General features: G+C 42.2%; 2 protein-coding genes and 1 pseudogene across 15 annotated transcripts in view; 2 read left to right on the top strand and 1 right to left on the bottom strand.

Moving 5' to 3' along the window:
- Positions 1-7,685, top strand: part of LOC117574714 (Ca(2+)/calmodulin-responsive adenylate cyclase) — a 47,746-nt gene extending 40,061 nt beyond the window's left edge. For 3 of the 10 annotated variants that reach the window (XM_034258656.2, XM_034258671.2, XM_052008639.1), the window contains 6 exons: positions 20-260; positions 1,123-1,489; positions 1,569-2,848; positions 4,212-5,449; positions 6,107-6,816; positions 6,881-7,685. In XM_034258656.2, the coding sequence (XP_034114547.1) occupies positions 20-260; positions 1,123-1,489; positions 1,569-2,848; positions 4,212-5,449; positions 6,107-6,816; positions 6,881-7,287 (4,243 nt within the window). In that variant the 3' untranslated portion in view covers positions 7,288-7,685. Of the gene's footprint in view, positions 1-19; positions 261-1,122; positions 1,490-1,568; positions 2,849-4,211; positions 5,450-6,106; positions 6,817-6,880 lie in introns of those variants that run through there. The other 7 variants (XM_034258687.2, XM_052008640.1, XM_034258696.2 and 4 more) reach the window with 5 other exon arrangements.
- Positions 7,686-9,319: 1,634 nt separating this feature from the next.
- Positions 9,320-10,634, top strand: LOC117567559 (ribosome maturation protein SBDS-like; annotated as a pseudogene).
- Positions 10,627-13,230, bottom strand: LOC117574770 (IST1 homolog). 5 transcript variants are annotated; one of them, XM_034258719.2, is made up of 5 exons: positions 12,941-13,230; positions 12,139-12,871; positions 11,993-12,043; positions 11,094-11,153; positions 10,627-10,994 (listed from the first exon to the last, which is right to left on the bottom strand). In XM_034258719.2, the coding sequence occupies exons 1-5, from the start codon at positions 13,120-13,122 to the stop codon at positions 10,767-10,769; spliced, it is 1,254 nt and encodes a 417-aa protein (XP_034114610.1). In that variant the 5' UTR covers positions 13,123-13,230; the 3' UTR covers positions 10,627-10,766. The 5 variants fall into 5 exon arrangements, with proteins under 5 accessions (XP_034114610.1, XP_034114627.1, XP_034114618.1 ...); XM_034258736.2 differs by lacking the exon at positions 11,094-11,153 and having other exon boundaries at positions 12,941-13,229; XM_034258727.2 differs by lacking the exon at positions 11,993-12,043 and having other exon boundaries at positions 12,941-13,229.
- Between the last annotated feature and the right edge of the window lie 1,712 nt (positions 13,231-14,942).

The raw sequence follows: 14,942 nt of genomic DNA, 5'->3' as shown, positions 1-14,942 counted from the left end.
TTTGATTTTGATTTTGTAGAGCTTCCATTCCGCTTCATTTGATCTCGATGGCGCGCATTGTCATCTTTATGATTGCGATACTGGTGCACGGACGTTTAGTGGAAGGAACAGCGCGTCTGGACTTTCTGTGGCAGCTGCAGGCGTCGCAAGAGAAGAAGGAGATGGATGTGCTGCAGGAGTCGAACAAGCGCATTCTGCACAATTTGCTGCCCGCTCATGTGGCTGCACATTTCCTCGATGCACAATTTCGCAACAACATGGTAAGAGTGTGAATGACACCATGACTGACTAACATCCTGACTGACTGACTGACTAACTAGCGTTCTAAATGAGCCTCTCATTAATTGATTGACACCATTAACGATATCGTAAGCTAACTGACTGTCCAACATTCTCACATCCTCACTGAGGTTTTTTTATAAGCCTATAACCAACTGAATGAGACCATTAAGAGATATGGTAGGTGATTGACTGACTTACTAATATCCTAACTAACTGACTGACTAGCGTTCTAAATGACCCTCTCATTAATTGATTGAAACTATTAACGACATTGTAAAATACTGACTAACCAACTGGCTGAATGATTGACCTGCTAAATAAGCCTATTATTAACTGATTGACTGAGCGACTTCCTAAGTGATTGACCGACTGACTGCCTAGCATTCTAAATGTGCAACTCATTAATTGATTGACTGACTGATTAACATTCTCTCATTTTGACTACGGTTTTAATAAGCCTCTCACTAACTGATTAACTGACCATTACCGATATTGTAAATGATTGACTGACTTACTAACATCCTGACTGACTGACTAACACACTAAGTGAATCTCATTCGAACTGATTGACACTATTAACAAAACACTGAATGGCTGACTAACTTACTAACATCCTGTCTGACTGACATTCTAAATTTTATTTAACTGATGGACACTATTAACGCCGTCGTAAGTGGCCGACTGACTAACGACCTCACATCAATTAGTGATGACTTTCCAAATTACACTCTCACCAACTGATTGATTGACAGCCTAATATCCTGACTGTTTGACTGACTGACATCCTAAGCGATCCTCTCACTAACTGACTGACATTTCTCTCTTTACTCTCCTGTTCAGGAGCTCTATCATCAGAGCTATGCCAAGGTAGGCGTCATCTTCGCCAGTGTGCCCAACTTTAATGAGTTCTACACCGAAATGGATGGCTCCGATCAGGGCCTGGAGTGTTTGCGTCTGCTGAACGAGATCATCGCCGACTTCGATGAGCTGCTCAAGGAGGATCGCTTCCGGGGCATCGACAAGATTAAGACCGTGGGCAGCACGTACATGGCAGTCGTAGGTCTCATACCCGAGTACAAGATACAGCCCAACGATCCCAATTCGGTGCGTCGTCACATGACCGCACTGGTGGAGTATGTGAAGGCGATGCGTCTATCGCTGCAGGAGATCAACAGTCACTCGTACAACAACTTTATGCTGCGTGTCGGTTAGTCTAACTAATATGCACACATATAGTGTAGATATTGAAGCACACACATTGACATTGACATTCATTCCGATTTTAGGCATCAACATTGGTCCTGTGGTTGCTGGCGTGATTGGAGCACGCAAGCCGCAGTATGACATCTGGGGCAACACGGTGAACGTGGCCAGCCGCATGGACTCGACGGGTGTGCCCGGTTACTCGCAGGTGACGCAGGAGGTGGTCGACAGTCTGGTTGGATCACACTTTGAGTTTCGTTGTCGCGGCACCATCAAGGTGAAGGGTAAAGGCGACATGGTCACCTATTTCCTGTGCGACAGCAGCAGCAATGCCCTCAACGGCGAGGTGCGCAATGCGATGATCAGCAGTCGACCGGCAACGGGTGCAGCGACAGCGAACGACACATTGAGCCAGGCTGGTGGACTGCATCCAGCTGAGTACTATCAGAAGGCGTCGCAGTTCCAGGAGAATCGCCTCAACACGGACACGTACAGCAAGAAGGATAACGGGCATCTGTACAATGTGGTGGGCGAGGAGCAACAGTTGCTGCTGCAGCACCAGCATCAACAGCAACAGCAACCGCTGCCCGCGCCCCCAACCGCCGTGCATCATCATCTGCATCAGCAGCAACAGCAGCGACTCAACAGCAAGCTGCAGAAGCAGCCATTTATGGCGAACGGGGGATTGCCTAACATACGGGAGAACGGACACAATGGGGAGATGCATTATGTGCCGCCGAATCTAACGATGGCGCCCATCACAGCAACAGTCACGGTTGTGGCACAGCAGCAGCAACAACAACAGCAACAATTGCTGCAACAACAGCAGCAGCAGCAGCAACAGCAGCTCCAACTCCAGCACCAGCTCCAGATCCAGCACCAGCTCCAGCTCCAGCACCAGAACCAGCACCAGTCCATTCCTTCGGTAATGTTGCGCGAATTCAATATAATTGAGAATCCGAACACCGGTGGCCGGCAACAGCAACAGCAGACGCAGCAGCAGCACCAGCTGGAGCAATTGTCGTCGGCACCGCGTCCCCATGCACATCTGCAACACCTTGGCGGCAGCCTAGATGCTGCTGCTGCCGCTGGTGGTGGGTCAGGCGGCATTGGGGGAATGGCGCTGACCGGCGATTGCTTCATGATGCCGCGGCGCGATCAGCTGCGCAGCTATGCACCGCCGGCACCGGCGATGCCCCTTAATAACCAGCATGGCCAGCATCATCCACTGCATCATCAACTGTATCACCAGCATCAGCATATGAATCAGCATCAGACACCATCGTCCACCAGCCTGGGCTATGGCAACTGCCGTGAGAGCGAGCCGCTATTGCATGCCAGCAGCGTCGCGCCGGTAGCCAAGGTGAGTGATGACGTTGACCTCATGATCTGGAGCAAGGAGATACTCCTCTGAATGAAACTCCAGCTCCTGCTCCTGCTCCTTCTCAAAAACCAACCAAACTGCCAATCTGCCCAAAGTCAAAGCCAAAAGCCAGCCAGCCAGCCAAACCCCGAAGCAACTCAGCAACCCAAAAAAAAACGAATTAAAAACATCCTTCAACAATTGCAAAACCCATCCTTCATTTGTAACTAATCCAAGGCATGCTCAATGCGTTCATCTGTAAACATGTGTGTATATGTGTGTGAGGAATACTGTCTTTATACAGACAAATATCAAGAATTGTGCATTTTATGTTAATTGAACATTTCGCTAAACTTAGTCGAAGAGTACTTACATTTTATTTGAATGTTTTGCAAGTAATATTTTAAGGGAGTTTCCTAATATGTAATTGAAAGTTTTGCAAATAGTACTTAAGGGAATTCCATTAATTTTAATTGTATCTTGTGCAATTAATATATTAAGGGAATCACCTCATTTTTGAGTCAATGTTTTGCAAATAATATTTAAGGGAATTCCATAATTTTAATTAAATATTTGCCAAATAATATTTAAGGAAATTCCATAAATATGCAGGCTTTTATTTACAATTGAATTTGTTTACAAAATATGTTTCAAAACATTTCAAACTAATTAGCAAGTTCTTACCTACACACTCGACTCGAATAATTCAATTTGCTTGCACTTGTTTAAAGAGTTTGAAATGCCTTTTGACGCATAAATTAATCTATTTTAAGCGTATTTCGTTCGAAGAGTTTAAAATGTGTTTTTGAGGTACTTCTAATTCTAAATGTAGTGTTTAAATATATTGATTTTAAACGTATTTATTATAAGCTTTATAGACAAGTTTTGCTAGTTGCTTAAAATCATTTAAAATGTACAAATTTTATATATGTTAGTTATATAGGAAATGTCTTCGCTAAGAAATCTTTTAAATCGATTTAAGTGTAAGAACTTAAGATTTCTAGTTGATCGATATAAAATATGATCAGAGTTAAGCTACTTTATCTACATATTTCCTCACACACATACACACACAGCTAATGGTCGTATAAGATAATTGTATTTATTGGCGATTTGTGCGAATGTTTCCACCTACTTTTCTCTTCATCCCTCAACTATTATGGTATTATATACAAATCATACATATTTTTTCGATGATGTTTATGTCGATGAATAAGTATCTATCTATCTATCTATATATATATATATCTGTGTGTCTCTAACTGTGTATTCCACTCTTTGCATGATGTCACCCTCAAAAACTCGCCCTTCGCCTCGCCTCGCCCTCAACCCACAATTCACACAACTAACAACACGTATGTAGATCATGCCCATGCAGCATGCGCCAAAGTACGAGCCACCACGTTACACCTGTCCCAACTCCATGTTGTCACTGCAGCAGCAACAACAGCAGCAGCAGCAGCTTGAACTGGTCCCGCAACAACACCAACAACAGCAACAACAACAACAACAACAACGTCAATACGCACTTTACTCGCAGCAGCCGCCGCTGCCGCAATTACCGCCAAAGCCGGCGATGCGCAGCTATCTGAAGCCGCTGCCCAAGCTGCCGACAGACATTGAGGAGAGTCGCGAGATGTCATCGACCGATGATCTCAGCTCGCGACCGCATTCGCCATCGATGAGCAGCTCTGATGAAAGCTACTCGAAGACCACCGAGGGCGAAGGCGATGCCGATGAGGATTCGCCACGCATCAATGGCGGTCACCTGCAGCGCAATGGGATCGGACTTGGACACGGATTTGGGCACGGCAATGGCATTGCGATGGGCTACAATGTGCCGCATGGGGCACGCGTGAATCCGTTGCAATGGCTCTATCCCTGCGACATACAAGTGGATCCCACCTCGCCGGTTGTGGACATGGCGCAGCTGCGCGACTTTGACCTCAGCTCGACGACCGAAAGCCATGGCCAGCAGACGACCAGCAATACGACGAGCAATACACAGCACAAGGGCGACAGCTGCAACAGCTTTGACTATCAGAAGACGACGACGGCAACGGCGGCGACAGCGGCTGCTAATGGAGTGACAAATGGAGCAGCAACAGCAGCTGCTTCTGCAACGAAGTCACCGTTTGAGCGCGAGTTGCAACGGCTGTTGAACGAATCGTCGCGAGCCCGCTGCCTGGCAGCAGCAACCACGACAACAACGGCAGCAGCCACCAATTCGGAGCACACCACCAGCAATTGCAGCAGCCGGCACAACGTTGACTTGAGCTATTCGGCCAGCAACAGCAAACTGAGCTCGATCAATGGCCATGGACAGAGTCTGGGCAATGGCCAGGCCGAAGGTGGTGGCGGTGGCTCCAGCAGCAATGGGAATCTCAGTGGTGGCAGCAACTCCAACAGTGGTAACAACAACAACCATCACAAGGATCAACAGCAGCAGCAGCAGGAGCAAGAACTGCTTGCCATGGCGATGCAAGTGACAAGCAAACAGCTGCCGATGAGCAATAGCTTCATGATATCCAAGCATCCCGTTGGCCTCGAGGCCATCAAGGAGATAACGCGCCACAAGAATCCCTCAGAGTCCAGTCAAATGTGAGTAACTGCTTCATAGCCAAATCATTCAATTTCATTTAATCGATCGCAACATTCACACTTCATGTGTATCTAATCTTAAATATTCGTTCATCATTTGCCATTGCTTTTTGCTTTTATTTATTGGTATTATTTCCCTTGGTACGAAAATAGTTTGTCGGATGTGTATAGCATTCTTTGTATTTATGTAATTTTAGTTATTTATCGAATAGTTTCTTCATGATTAGTTATTTAGTTTATTTGATTAAATTCCTGACAAGAAGGAAGATTTCTAAGCTATTAAAATATTCAAAACTAGCAACTTTGCTTTAAGCTACTTAAGACGATTTCAAATCTATTTGCTAATTTCTTCTTCATGTTTTTATATTTGTAATTGTAGCTTGGTTTATTGAGTTACGTTTTTAAGTATCTATGCTAAAAATTGTATAACAAATCGATGCCTAAAAAAGAAGATTTCTAAGTGATATAGTTTAAAATCAATATTTACTATTTAAACCAAAAAATCTTGAGATGCTCTTTTTCTAATTTCACTTTCGAAACCAACAAACCAACAATTTTTTTACAACAATTAAAATCAAATAAAGAGTTTGCTTGTAGATAATTAGAAAGAGTTAAAAAGAAGTTTAAGAAACTTATTTGTTGCTTTGATTTTTGCAGGCAAACATCGGATACGGAATCGTGCGAGATTCTGCACGAGAATCGCAACCAGATGCATGCGCTGGCCATGCTGGAGCTGCATGCGGCCAAAGAGCAGCATCAGCAGCAGCAGCAACGATGCCATCGTCAGCGACCGCGCTCCAAGGAACTGCAGCACAGCTATGAGAGCTTGGACAGGCTGGATGGGGCTCTGTCACAGCAGCAGCAATCGCAGCAGCAGCAACAGCAGCAGTCGCAGCAACAGTCACAAAGGCCGCGTCATCACCATCATCATCATCATCACCAGCAGCGACAACAGCAGCAACAACAGCAGGCGCGCTACAATCACGTGGAGCAGGAGGAACGCGATGATACCGAGGACAACCTGGCCGATGAGGAGTTCGAGGATGATGAGGTGAGCCATGATGTGCGTCAGAAGCGATTGCTGCAGAGCGAGCACAACAAGCTGAAGAACGACAAGCAACAGCAGCATTCGCTGGTGCACAATGTGGAACTGGAGCAGGAGCAGCAGCAGCTGGAGGAGCAGCACAGGGAGCGAGAGAGGGATAGGGAGACAGCGCCGCTGGCCAATGGCAGTATGCGGCTAGAGGCGAATGTGATAAACGATGAGCTGAAGTATGGAGCACATCATAACCACCAGTCCATGGACTCCAATCCGTTGGAGAGCCAATCGGAATGGTCGGACGATGATTGCCGCGAAGAGGCCACAGGTGAGTATCTCAAAAGTATCTCATTTCAAGTAGATAGTAATTGTGTGTCAACATGTCTTCAAAGGCGGCGCAGAATCAACGGGTTACATTACCGATGAGCCTGGCCTGGAGAATATCTCGTTGTTGAACGAGGCGGGACTGACGGATGCCGAGGGCGCCTTGTCGGATGTCAATTCGCTGTACAATGCACCGGATGTGGATGACACCTCGGTGTCGAGTCGGGCCAGCTCGCGCCTGCTCAGTCTCGACTCGCTGAGCGGTCTCTACGATTGTGATCTGGACTCCAAGCATGAGCTGGCCATTGTGAATGCCTCGCACAAGATAACCAGCAAGTTTGGTCCTCCGCTATCGCCGGCACAGCAACAGCAGCTGCCGACAGCAGCTGGAGCAGCAACAACTGGAGCATCACAGCAACCAGCAGCGCAGTCGCCGCAACAGCAGTCACAACAGCAACAGCAACAGCAAAGTTAAGGGAATGTACTTAAAGGAGAGAAAAGGGAGAGGAGACCCGCACTCAAACGTTGTTACTGCTATATGCAAATGGTGTCTATTAATTTACAATATAACTACCACAAAAAGTTAGTTGTTAGGAACTCACAAACATACACAGACACTCACACACACTAATATACATATACATATATATATAAACTATATACATATATATTTATGCATTGTACAGGAAGGAAAACTGAGACGAGTTACTTTGTTCTCAAGGTTGCTTTCCATTTCAAACTACTTATGTAGTTTACAGCACTCTCTTTACGTATAAGATCAGTTTTTTTTTTCTTCGCGTGGTCTAGCCCGTTCTTAGGTATTATATATGTACATAGTATATACAAAAAACACACACACAAAATATATATATATAAATATATAAAGAAAATGAAATATAGACATTGGTTAACGCAAATTGGCCCAGTTAAATGTTCCAGTTGATGATCGAGCAAAACGCAAAACTAATTACAAACTTGAATTCAAATATACTTCAAGAATATATTATGCAAAACAAAAAAGAATTTAACAAAAATGTGTATGTATATGCGTTTTTAGATTTAGTCGGTAAAACATCACAATTATCATTCTGAACGATATGTGGATAATTGAAATTCATTTGTGCGCTTAGCCTCTTTAAGATATAATTTGCTCATTTGTTATACTACTTATACTTAATCGTACATGATAAGCACATAATTTAATATGTATACCTGTATGCCTATATATTATTTAATAATCGAATAAGCAAAAAACCAGATCGATAGTGAACTACAACAACAATTTGCATGACACGTTGTAAATAAAGCGAAATATTATAAATATTTAATCGAGAATCTTCAACTTTCAACTTGTACTCACACATACTTGGCACAAAGAAAATCAGTTTTCTTTTCGAAATATCAAGAATGAATATTAACTTTATGTACTATGTAGTAAATGTATTCATTCATTTATAAACAGATTTGTTTAACGCCAAGCGTCATGTGCCATTTAACGTATCATACTTTTAGATGCTGCGCTAAAGTGTTTGCCTACTTTCAGGCGCCGCTCGCACACTTTCTGTATATACACACACATACAAACATTCCTAGTTACCATTTACATTACTTACTTAATGAACTCTTCATTAGTTGCACTTAAGCGAAGTACAGCTTATGCGTAACAGGTCGAAAAGGCTTTGAGTCAATTTTTTGTTGGCTGCCGCACAATTTTCGCAGAATTTCCACACGCAAAGGTTTTCCTCATTTGCTCTGCAAAGCAAGCATTTCTGATTTGTTTCAAATGAAACGATCTACAGAGAGTGGTTAATCCCATAATGATTCATAAGTACTAACAACTGAAAGGCAATTGCATAGATATATTTCTATCTCTACACTGTCTTGTGATGCCCCTTTAAAGAAATCGTACAACAATTACAAAAGCAAAACTAAACAGATAAAACAATAAATGAAAAACAACCGCAACAAAAATAAAAAAAAGCAAAGATTATAGAACATATGTATATGAACAAATAAACCATATTTTCTGTGTACAATTTAACAAGATGGAGATGAAGAAGAGGAAGATCGTTGAAGATAGCGAAGCAAACTAAATGACATAAATAACTAGAAACAAAACAAAAAGATGATGAAAAAACAGCCCACAGATTTACTTATATGCAGACCATAAAAATATTATATGAAAATGAAAAATTACTCAGACAAAAATATATATACACACGATAAATACCTAATTACCTATATAGTATATAGTAAGCAGAACCAGAAAGAGAGTCAATGCAAAACATAGCAAAAGAATGATTAAAAATTAACAGAGCGATATAGAAAGAGATAGCAAGAGAAAGAAGGAAAGAGAGAGAGAGAGAGATATGCAAGCTTAAGGCATGATATTTATTTTTCTGTACCGAATTGCAAATGAATGATATCTACATATGTATCTACAACAAATATAAATATAATAAATGGATTTATGAATATATTATATACATATATGTATATCTTCCACAATGGAGATTGTAAGAGCAAAATGAAAATCCTTGTGGCCTCATCTCTACTATACACATACATATATACATGTGTATGTATGTATGTATATGGCTGAGTACGGCGAAAACACAATTAAAGACCCATAATAAAATCTTACAAATACGTATAACTAAATGGCAGCATATCAAATATGTTACAAAATGTCAAGAGTTATTTATTTGGGAATGGGACTTTATGTTCTTATTAATAGAATTCATGGGGAAATGCAAAGAGATAATACCGATGGAAAAGGATTAGCGCGGAAATGAACAAAGAGTGTATATACATATATTTTTTACGTTATCCATTGCAGTTATTTAATAATAGCAAGTCTTTCAGCATACTACTGCACGATTGCATAGCGCAAAGCTTGAGATACCATCGTGGAAAGCCAGCTAAAAAAAAAATACCTTCGAAGGATTGCGAGTGTCATCCCGTTGATTTGGAGTTCGCGAAATAATCGACATTTCATCCAATAGTGACATCAAAGGATCAGTAAATCATGTTCAGTTATTATATTCAAAATTATAACATTTTTATTTGCGTTTTTGCAACCAACCCAGTCAATGAATCGACGTCTGTGGTTTTCCCAGATGAAGAATCAGACAGTAATAAAGAAACCTGCCTGCTACAAGAACAAAGTGTTATCCCATAGAATAATTTAAACTTCGTTCTCGAAGTGCCAAACTAACTACGTCGTTGAACACACAGCTAGAAAGACATCGATGAGGAGCTCCAAACACACACGATCTTTACAAATGTGCCCAAGGGCCAGGCGGCTAAGAAGGATGAACTGCAAAATGCATTCGGTCCCAAAGGAGAACTCCAAGTGTCGGAGATGGAGCTATAAAGTGTCCTCGACTCACAGCTCAACAGTATCATGAATAGCGTGGCAGTGCTGTGTTTGAATCCCGAAACCCGACGTCCATATCTTGCATCGAAAAATCGCTTAAGGATGCAGACTTCTCATTCAAAATGAACAAGAACCCCAAACAAAACACACTGGAGGTCATAAAAATGCTGCGCGAGCATTTGCCTATTGAGCGCTCAAGAATGAAGCTACGCGTGAGTTTTGCAGGCAAAGAAGGCGGCGGAAGGCTGAAGGAGAATGTCATCAAGTTGGCCAATAAAGTGAAACACGAAAAATGGGACGATGCAGCGCTGCATCTGACATTGCTCATCGATCCGGGACAGTATCGTGTCATTGACGAAGTCGTGCGCAACAAGACCAAAGGCAAAGGATTGCTGAAGCTGCTGGAACTTAAAGAAGTGGTGAAGAGCGATGAACTTTTCTAACATGTGATTACGTTTAATAGTACATATGTATGTTATATATAAAAACCGGATACTTGTTATTTAACACGCCGAATGCATAAAGATAAAAAATTGTCGATTGAGCCCCAGGAAGCAAGATACATCGTTCACTCTTCACTTGCGTTTCTTGAGATTCTCGAAGCGACGCGACAGCTCATCGAAATCGATCTCGTCATCATCCTCCTTCTTTCCACTGCCACTGCCCGGCACATCGGGCAAATCATTGGGCACATTTGGGAGCGTTGGCAGATCCATCGATGGTGGCGGAGCGCTGGGCTGCTCACCAGCTCCAGCACCAGGCGGCAGCTTGGAGCGTGGTTGTGGTTTCGGTTTATTGGCATTCTGTGAAAAAGAATAACAATATTTACATGAATAATCTTGTGATACGCGAAAGGACGTAAAGCGTCATGCGTCTTCGTTGATCAAGTGCGTGCCGCTGACCTGAAAGTTAGCAGGATTAATCGAGGAGTAACGTGGCGGCGGATCGTGCGGTTTGGGGCGCTGTTAACCAAAATAAGAATTCGAAATGAAATCATAAATAGTACGAAAATAAAGCAATGTTAATGAAGCGAAAACAAAGCAGGGGGAGGGAAGATAAAGCAGGCACAACGACAATGAATATGACTCATTATTCTCTGTTGGTTCTCTAACACTTACACGCACATGGAGACGTCACAGGGACAGATAGAGAGAAGACATCGGAGCAACGATGGAATTGAAGGGTTACAATGAGGGGAAAACAAAAAGCAAGTTAGTTTTAGGACCAAGTCCAGGCATATTGGATTCCGTTTTACTAAAATTATCGTATATTTGATTATCTATATATTACTTTATTATTATCATATCTGACTCATCATTTATTATAGTCATAATCAATACTAAATTGCCCTATGGTCAAGCAGGGTTTTCCCTATGAGCTTTATATGATTATAGTATAATAATTATGAATGAAACGGTGATAGCGCAGCGAAAGTTTTAGGCATTATTAATAGAAAGCCAAATTGCAGTTTATATACGAGTATTCAATTTCATTAATGGATACAGCAATGATTATGAAAACCTTCTAACATCTAACTGCTAAAAGTCTATTTTATCAACAAAATCTAATCATGTGTACATTAAGGAATAACCTGAGTATACATACAAAATTTTGACATCAATCATAGGTCTATTGAATCGATCATCAAATTTCTTTCAAATGATTTTTGCAAAATGGAACTTTCCAATCAGTAGATTTATATATTGACGTAAAATATACTTCTTCTTAAATATTCAGTTTTTTTTTAACATACGATAATTTTGCGAAAAAGGAATCACACTACAATGGGGAAGAAACCTACCAAAATATTTTCGTCCGGGCTGCCAGAGCCATCGGGCTCCTGAGTTTCGTGCTGTAATTAACGCAAATCATGCAGAGACATGCAAAATTACAGCCAAGAGGAGACTAACAAAGAGAGAAAGGGAATAAAGAAACCGGCATACTTACGTTAATGAAATTCGTATTCAAATCCTTTTCCTCGGCGCACTTGCTCTGTGATGGCGTTGACGACGATGACGGCTGATTAGGCGGTATGTTGTAGGCAAACGGCGGCGGCGGTTGCACAGGAGCTGGGCCCGCACAGGCGGCTGCTCCACCACCTCCTCCTCCGCCACCACCTCCAAAGGGTGGATAATTAAAGGGTTTGCTAGTGGGCGGCGCTGGCATCTCGGGCAAATGCGGCATGGCCGGATAGCCAATGAAACCCATTTGTGGTGGCCCAGGTGGAGCTCCACCCGGTCCTCCACTGAGGTTATTGCGATCAGACAAATCAATGAGATGCGCCTGCTGATCGGGCTTTTCCTCCTGCATCACCTGTGGATCTGGCTCGAATTCAATGTTGTAGTTCTTGGCAATGGCAATCAAATAGTTCTCCACCAGCAGCTTGGGTGGCGCCTGCAGTGTGAGCTTGTGCATAAGCTTCTCGGACACATAATGATCACCAGTCGCAGTGCGTGAATGCTCTGCAAATTGTGGTCCATACTTGTGTATAAAGATGTCCGAGATTACTTTCAACTCGGCAATGTCACTTTGGAGACGGGGACACACCCATACCAGACTGGACACGGGCTCAGCGATGCCAGCGTCCAGTTCTTTCATTTGCTGAATGAGTCCGAAGCGAGCCAGCAACAGATCGCAATACATTTCCACGATTTCCATGGCCTCCACGAGGTAATCTTCCCTACAATGTGTTTGTTTTTGTTGTTAGCTACGTTAGGGCTGATTAGGGAAATCCCCTCCCTGCACATACCTTATGATGTGCTCCACACGAATCCTCGCACGCTCCGTTTTGCCTGTGGAAAGATAATCTGCGATCTCCTTTCGTGACTTTTGTGCCAGCTCCGATTTCTTTTTCTCCAGCAACTTGAGACGATTCTGCGCCAAACGCAGATTTGTCTTTAGTTTATTATAATTGGGTCCGCTGGAGAACATTTTGTAGCTGCTCCTTCTTGCACTGAATTGTTTCTAATTATTTACTACGAGGTTTTTTTGCAGATGATTCACGAATTAACGACAAACAAAAACTGTTCGTGTGACGTCACGAACTGGAGCTGCCAACTAGGCGCAAACAAAAATAGATTATATTTAGAGCAATTATTACTACCAATTTCTTAGAAGAAATTCAAGAAATACTATTTAATAAGAAGTAGTTATGAATTGGGTGAAATTATTAAAAACCCTTTGTAAATTATTGCAAATTAATTTTAAATTGCAAAACAATTGAACATTACAAAAATTGTAATTACATTACCAATAAATACTCATAAACTTCAAATATAAACCAATTAAAACAAAAGTTTTGGGCAAAACAAATAAAAACCAAATTGGGAATGTAAAAACCAAAATAAAAGCCAATATTTATCACAAATTAGTAATTTAAAATATCACGAGCTACCACAAATTTAAATAATCAGCGCATAGAGCTGCTAACTCGAATATTTATCTGTAGCACCATTTTAGACCAAACTACTTCGTTGTGTGTTGTTGCTTTCGTCTTCTTCTTGAAAATAATTCGCAAGAGCTGCGCGCTCCTTTCGCGCTGCACAAATCATAATTAAAATCGACATTAACATTTAATTAACATTAATTTGCGTGCATTCCAAAAAATTTAAAAATGTGCACAATGTGTAATAAAAAGGCACTAGTGTCGTATACGCGATGTGCCATTAAAAATGTGAAAATTAAGAAAACTCCAGTGATAAGTGGCTTTCAGTCTTTTAGTGGTACCACAATTGATACTCAGTGCCCTACATGCCAAATAATGGTATCCCTCTATATTAGACGGAACCGTACTAAAGGCAAACGTCGATAAAAATGGAGAACAAAACGCAACACTGGAAAATGTTTGCGAACAGCTGACTCGATGAAGACAGCCGCTAGAGGGCGCGTCGAGCATATCGAACGCTGTGCGTTGGCATTGCCAACTGCAATAACTCCATGTTTGCTTTTGCCTGGTGACTGCTTTGTGTGTTTGAGAATAATGAAAGCGAATTTTCGTGCTAACGTCGTGGACATTTAATTAAATCCATCAGCATATTTTAACACAAGTGCGAATGTGTGTGCTTTAGAGTTGTAAGCAACACAACAAATTTGCTGGGCCTAAAACGATTAAATAGATGGAGCGACTGCGAACAGGAAAATTGCGCTGTTGCCTTGTGACGTCACAGACAACACACAACGCACAGCATAAAATGGGTTATAGAAAATATCTTCCATTTATCTGATGTGTTGTAGTGCCATTGCCATTGAGGACATGGAGATGATGCCCGTTTTTACGGATCTGCAGATGCTGCAAGATGATCAGCAGCTAGTGTTCAACGATCAGCAGCAAGTGGTTTATCAAACAGCGGGAGCAGTGCAGTATCAGCAACCACAGGCAACGGCAAGTGCAGGTCATTACATTACCCTAGGTGGTGATTTGCAACAACAGCAGCAACAACAACAACAGCAGCAGCAGGAAGTGCAACAACAGCAGCAAGTTGTCATGCATCATGAGGATCAGCAAGTTCATTATCAGGAGCAGCAGCAACAACAAGAAGTGCAACAGCAGCAACAGTTGCATTCTGAGCAGCAGCAGCAACAATATGTACAACCGCAGCAACAACAACAACCCGCCATTCAAACATACTCAACAAATCTATTACACATCTGATCAAGTGTTGCAATCGAATACAATTGTGCAACATGCCACCATGCAGCAACTGTAACAGCAGCAACAGCAAAAGATGCAGCAGCAACTTCAGCAGATTGTC

This window comes from Drosophila albomicans, chromosome X (assembly GCF_009650485.2).
Source record: "Drosophila albomicans strain 15112-1751.03 chromosome X, ASM965048v2, whole genome shotgun sequence".
Lineage (NCBI taxonomy): Eukaryota > Metazoa > Arthropoda > Insecta > Diptera > Drosophilidae > Drosophila > Drosophila albomicans.
The sequence above is the reverse complement of the archived record's forward strand: the minus strand, read 5'-3'. Positions and strand labels throughout refer to the sequence as shown.

Coding starts and splice junctions, on each gene's coding strand:
- LOC117574770 (XM_034258719.2), bottom strand. CDS start 13,122: ATGTTCTCCAGCGGACCCAATTATAATAAACTAAAGACAAATCTGCGT. Junction 12,872..12,940: donor CGTGTGGAGCACATCATAAG/GTATGTGCAGGG, acceptor AACACATTGTAG/GGAAGATTACCTCGTGGAGG. Junction 11,154..11,992: donor GCCCGGACGAAAATATTTTG/GTAGGTTTCTTC, acceptor TTTGGTTAACAG/CGCCCCAAACCGCACGATCC.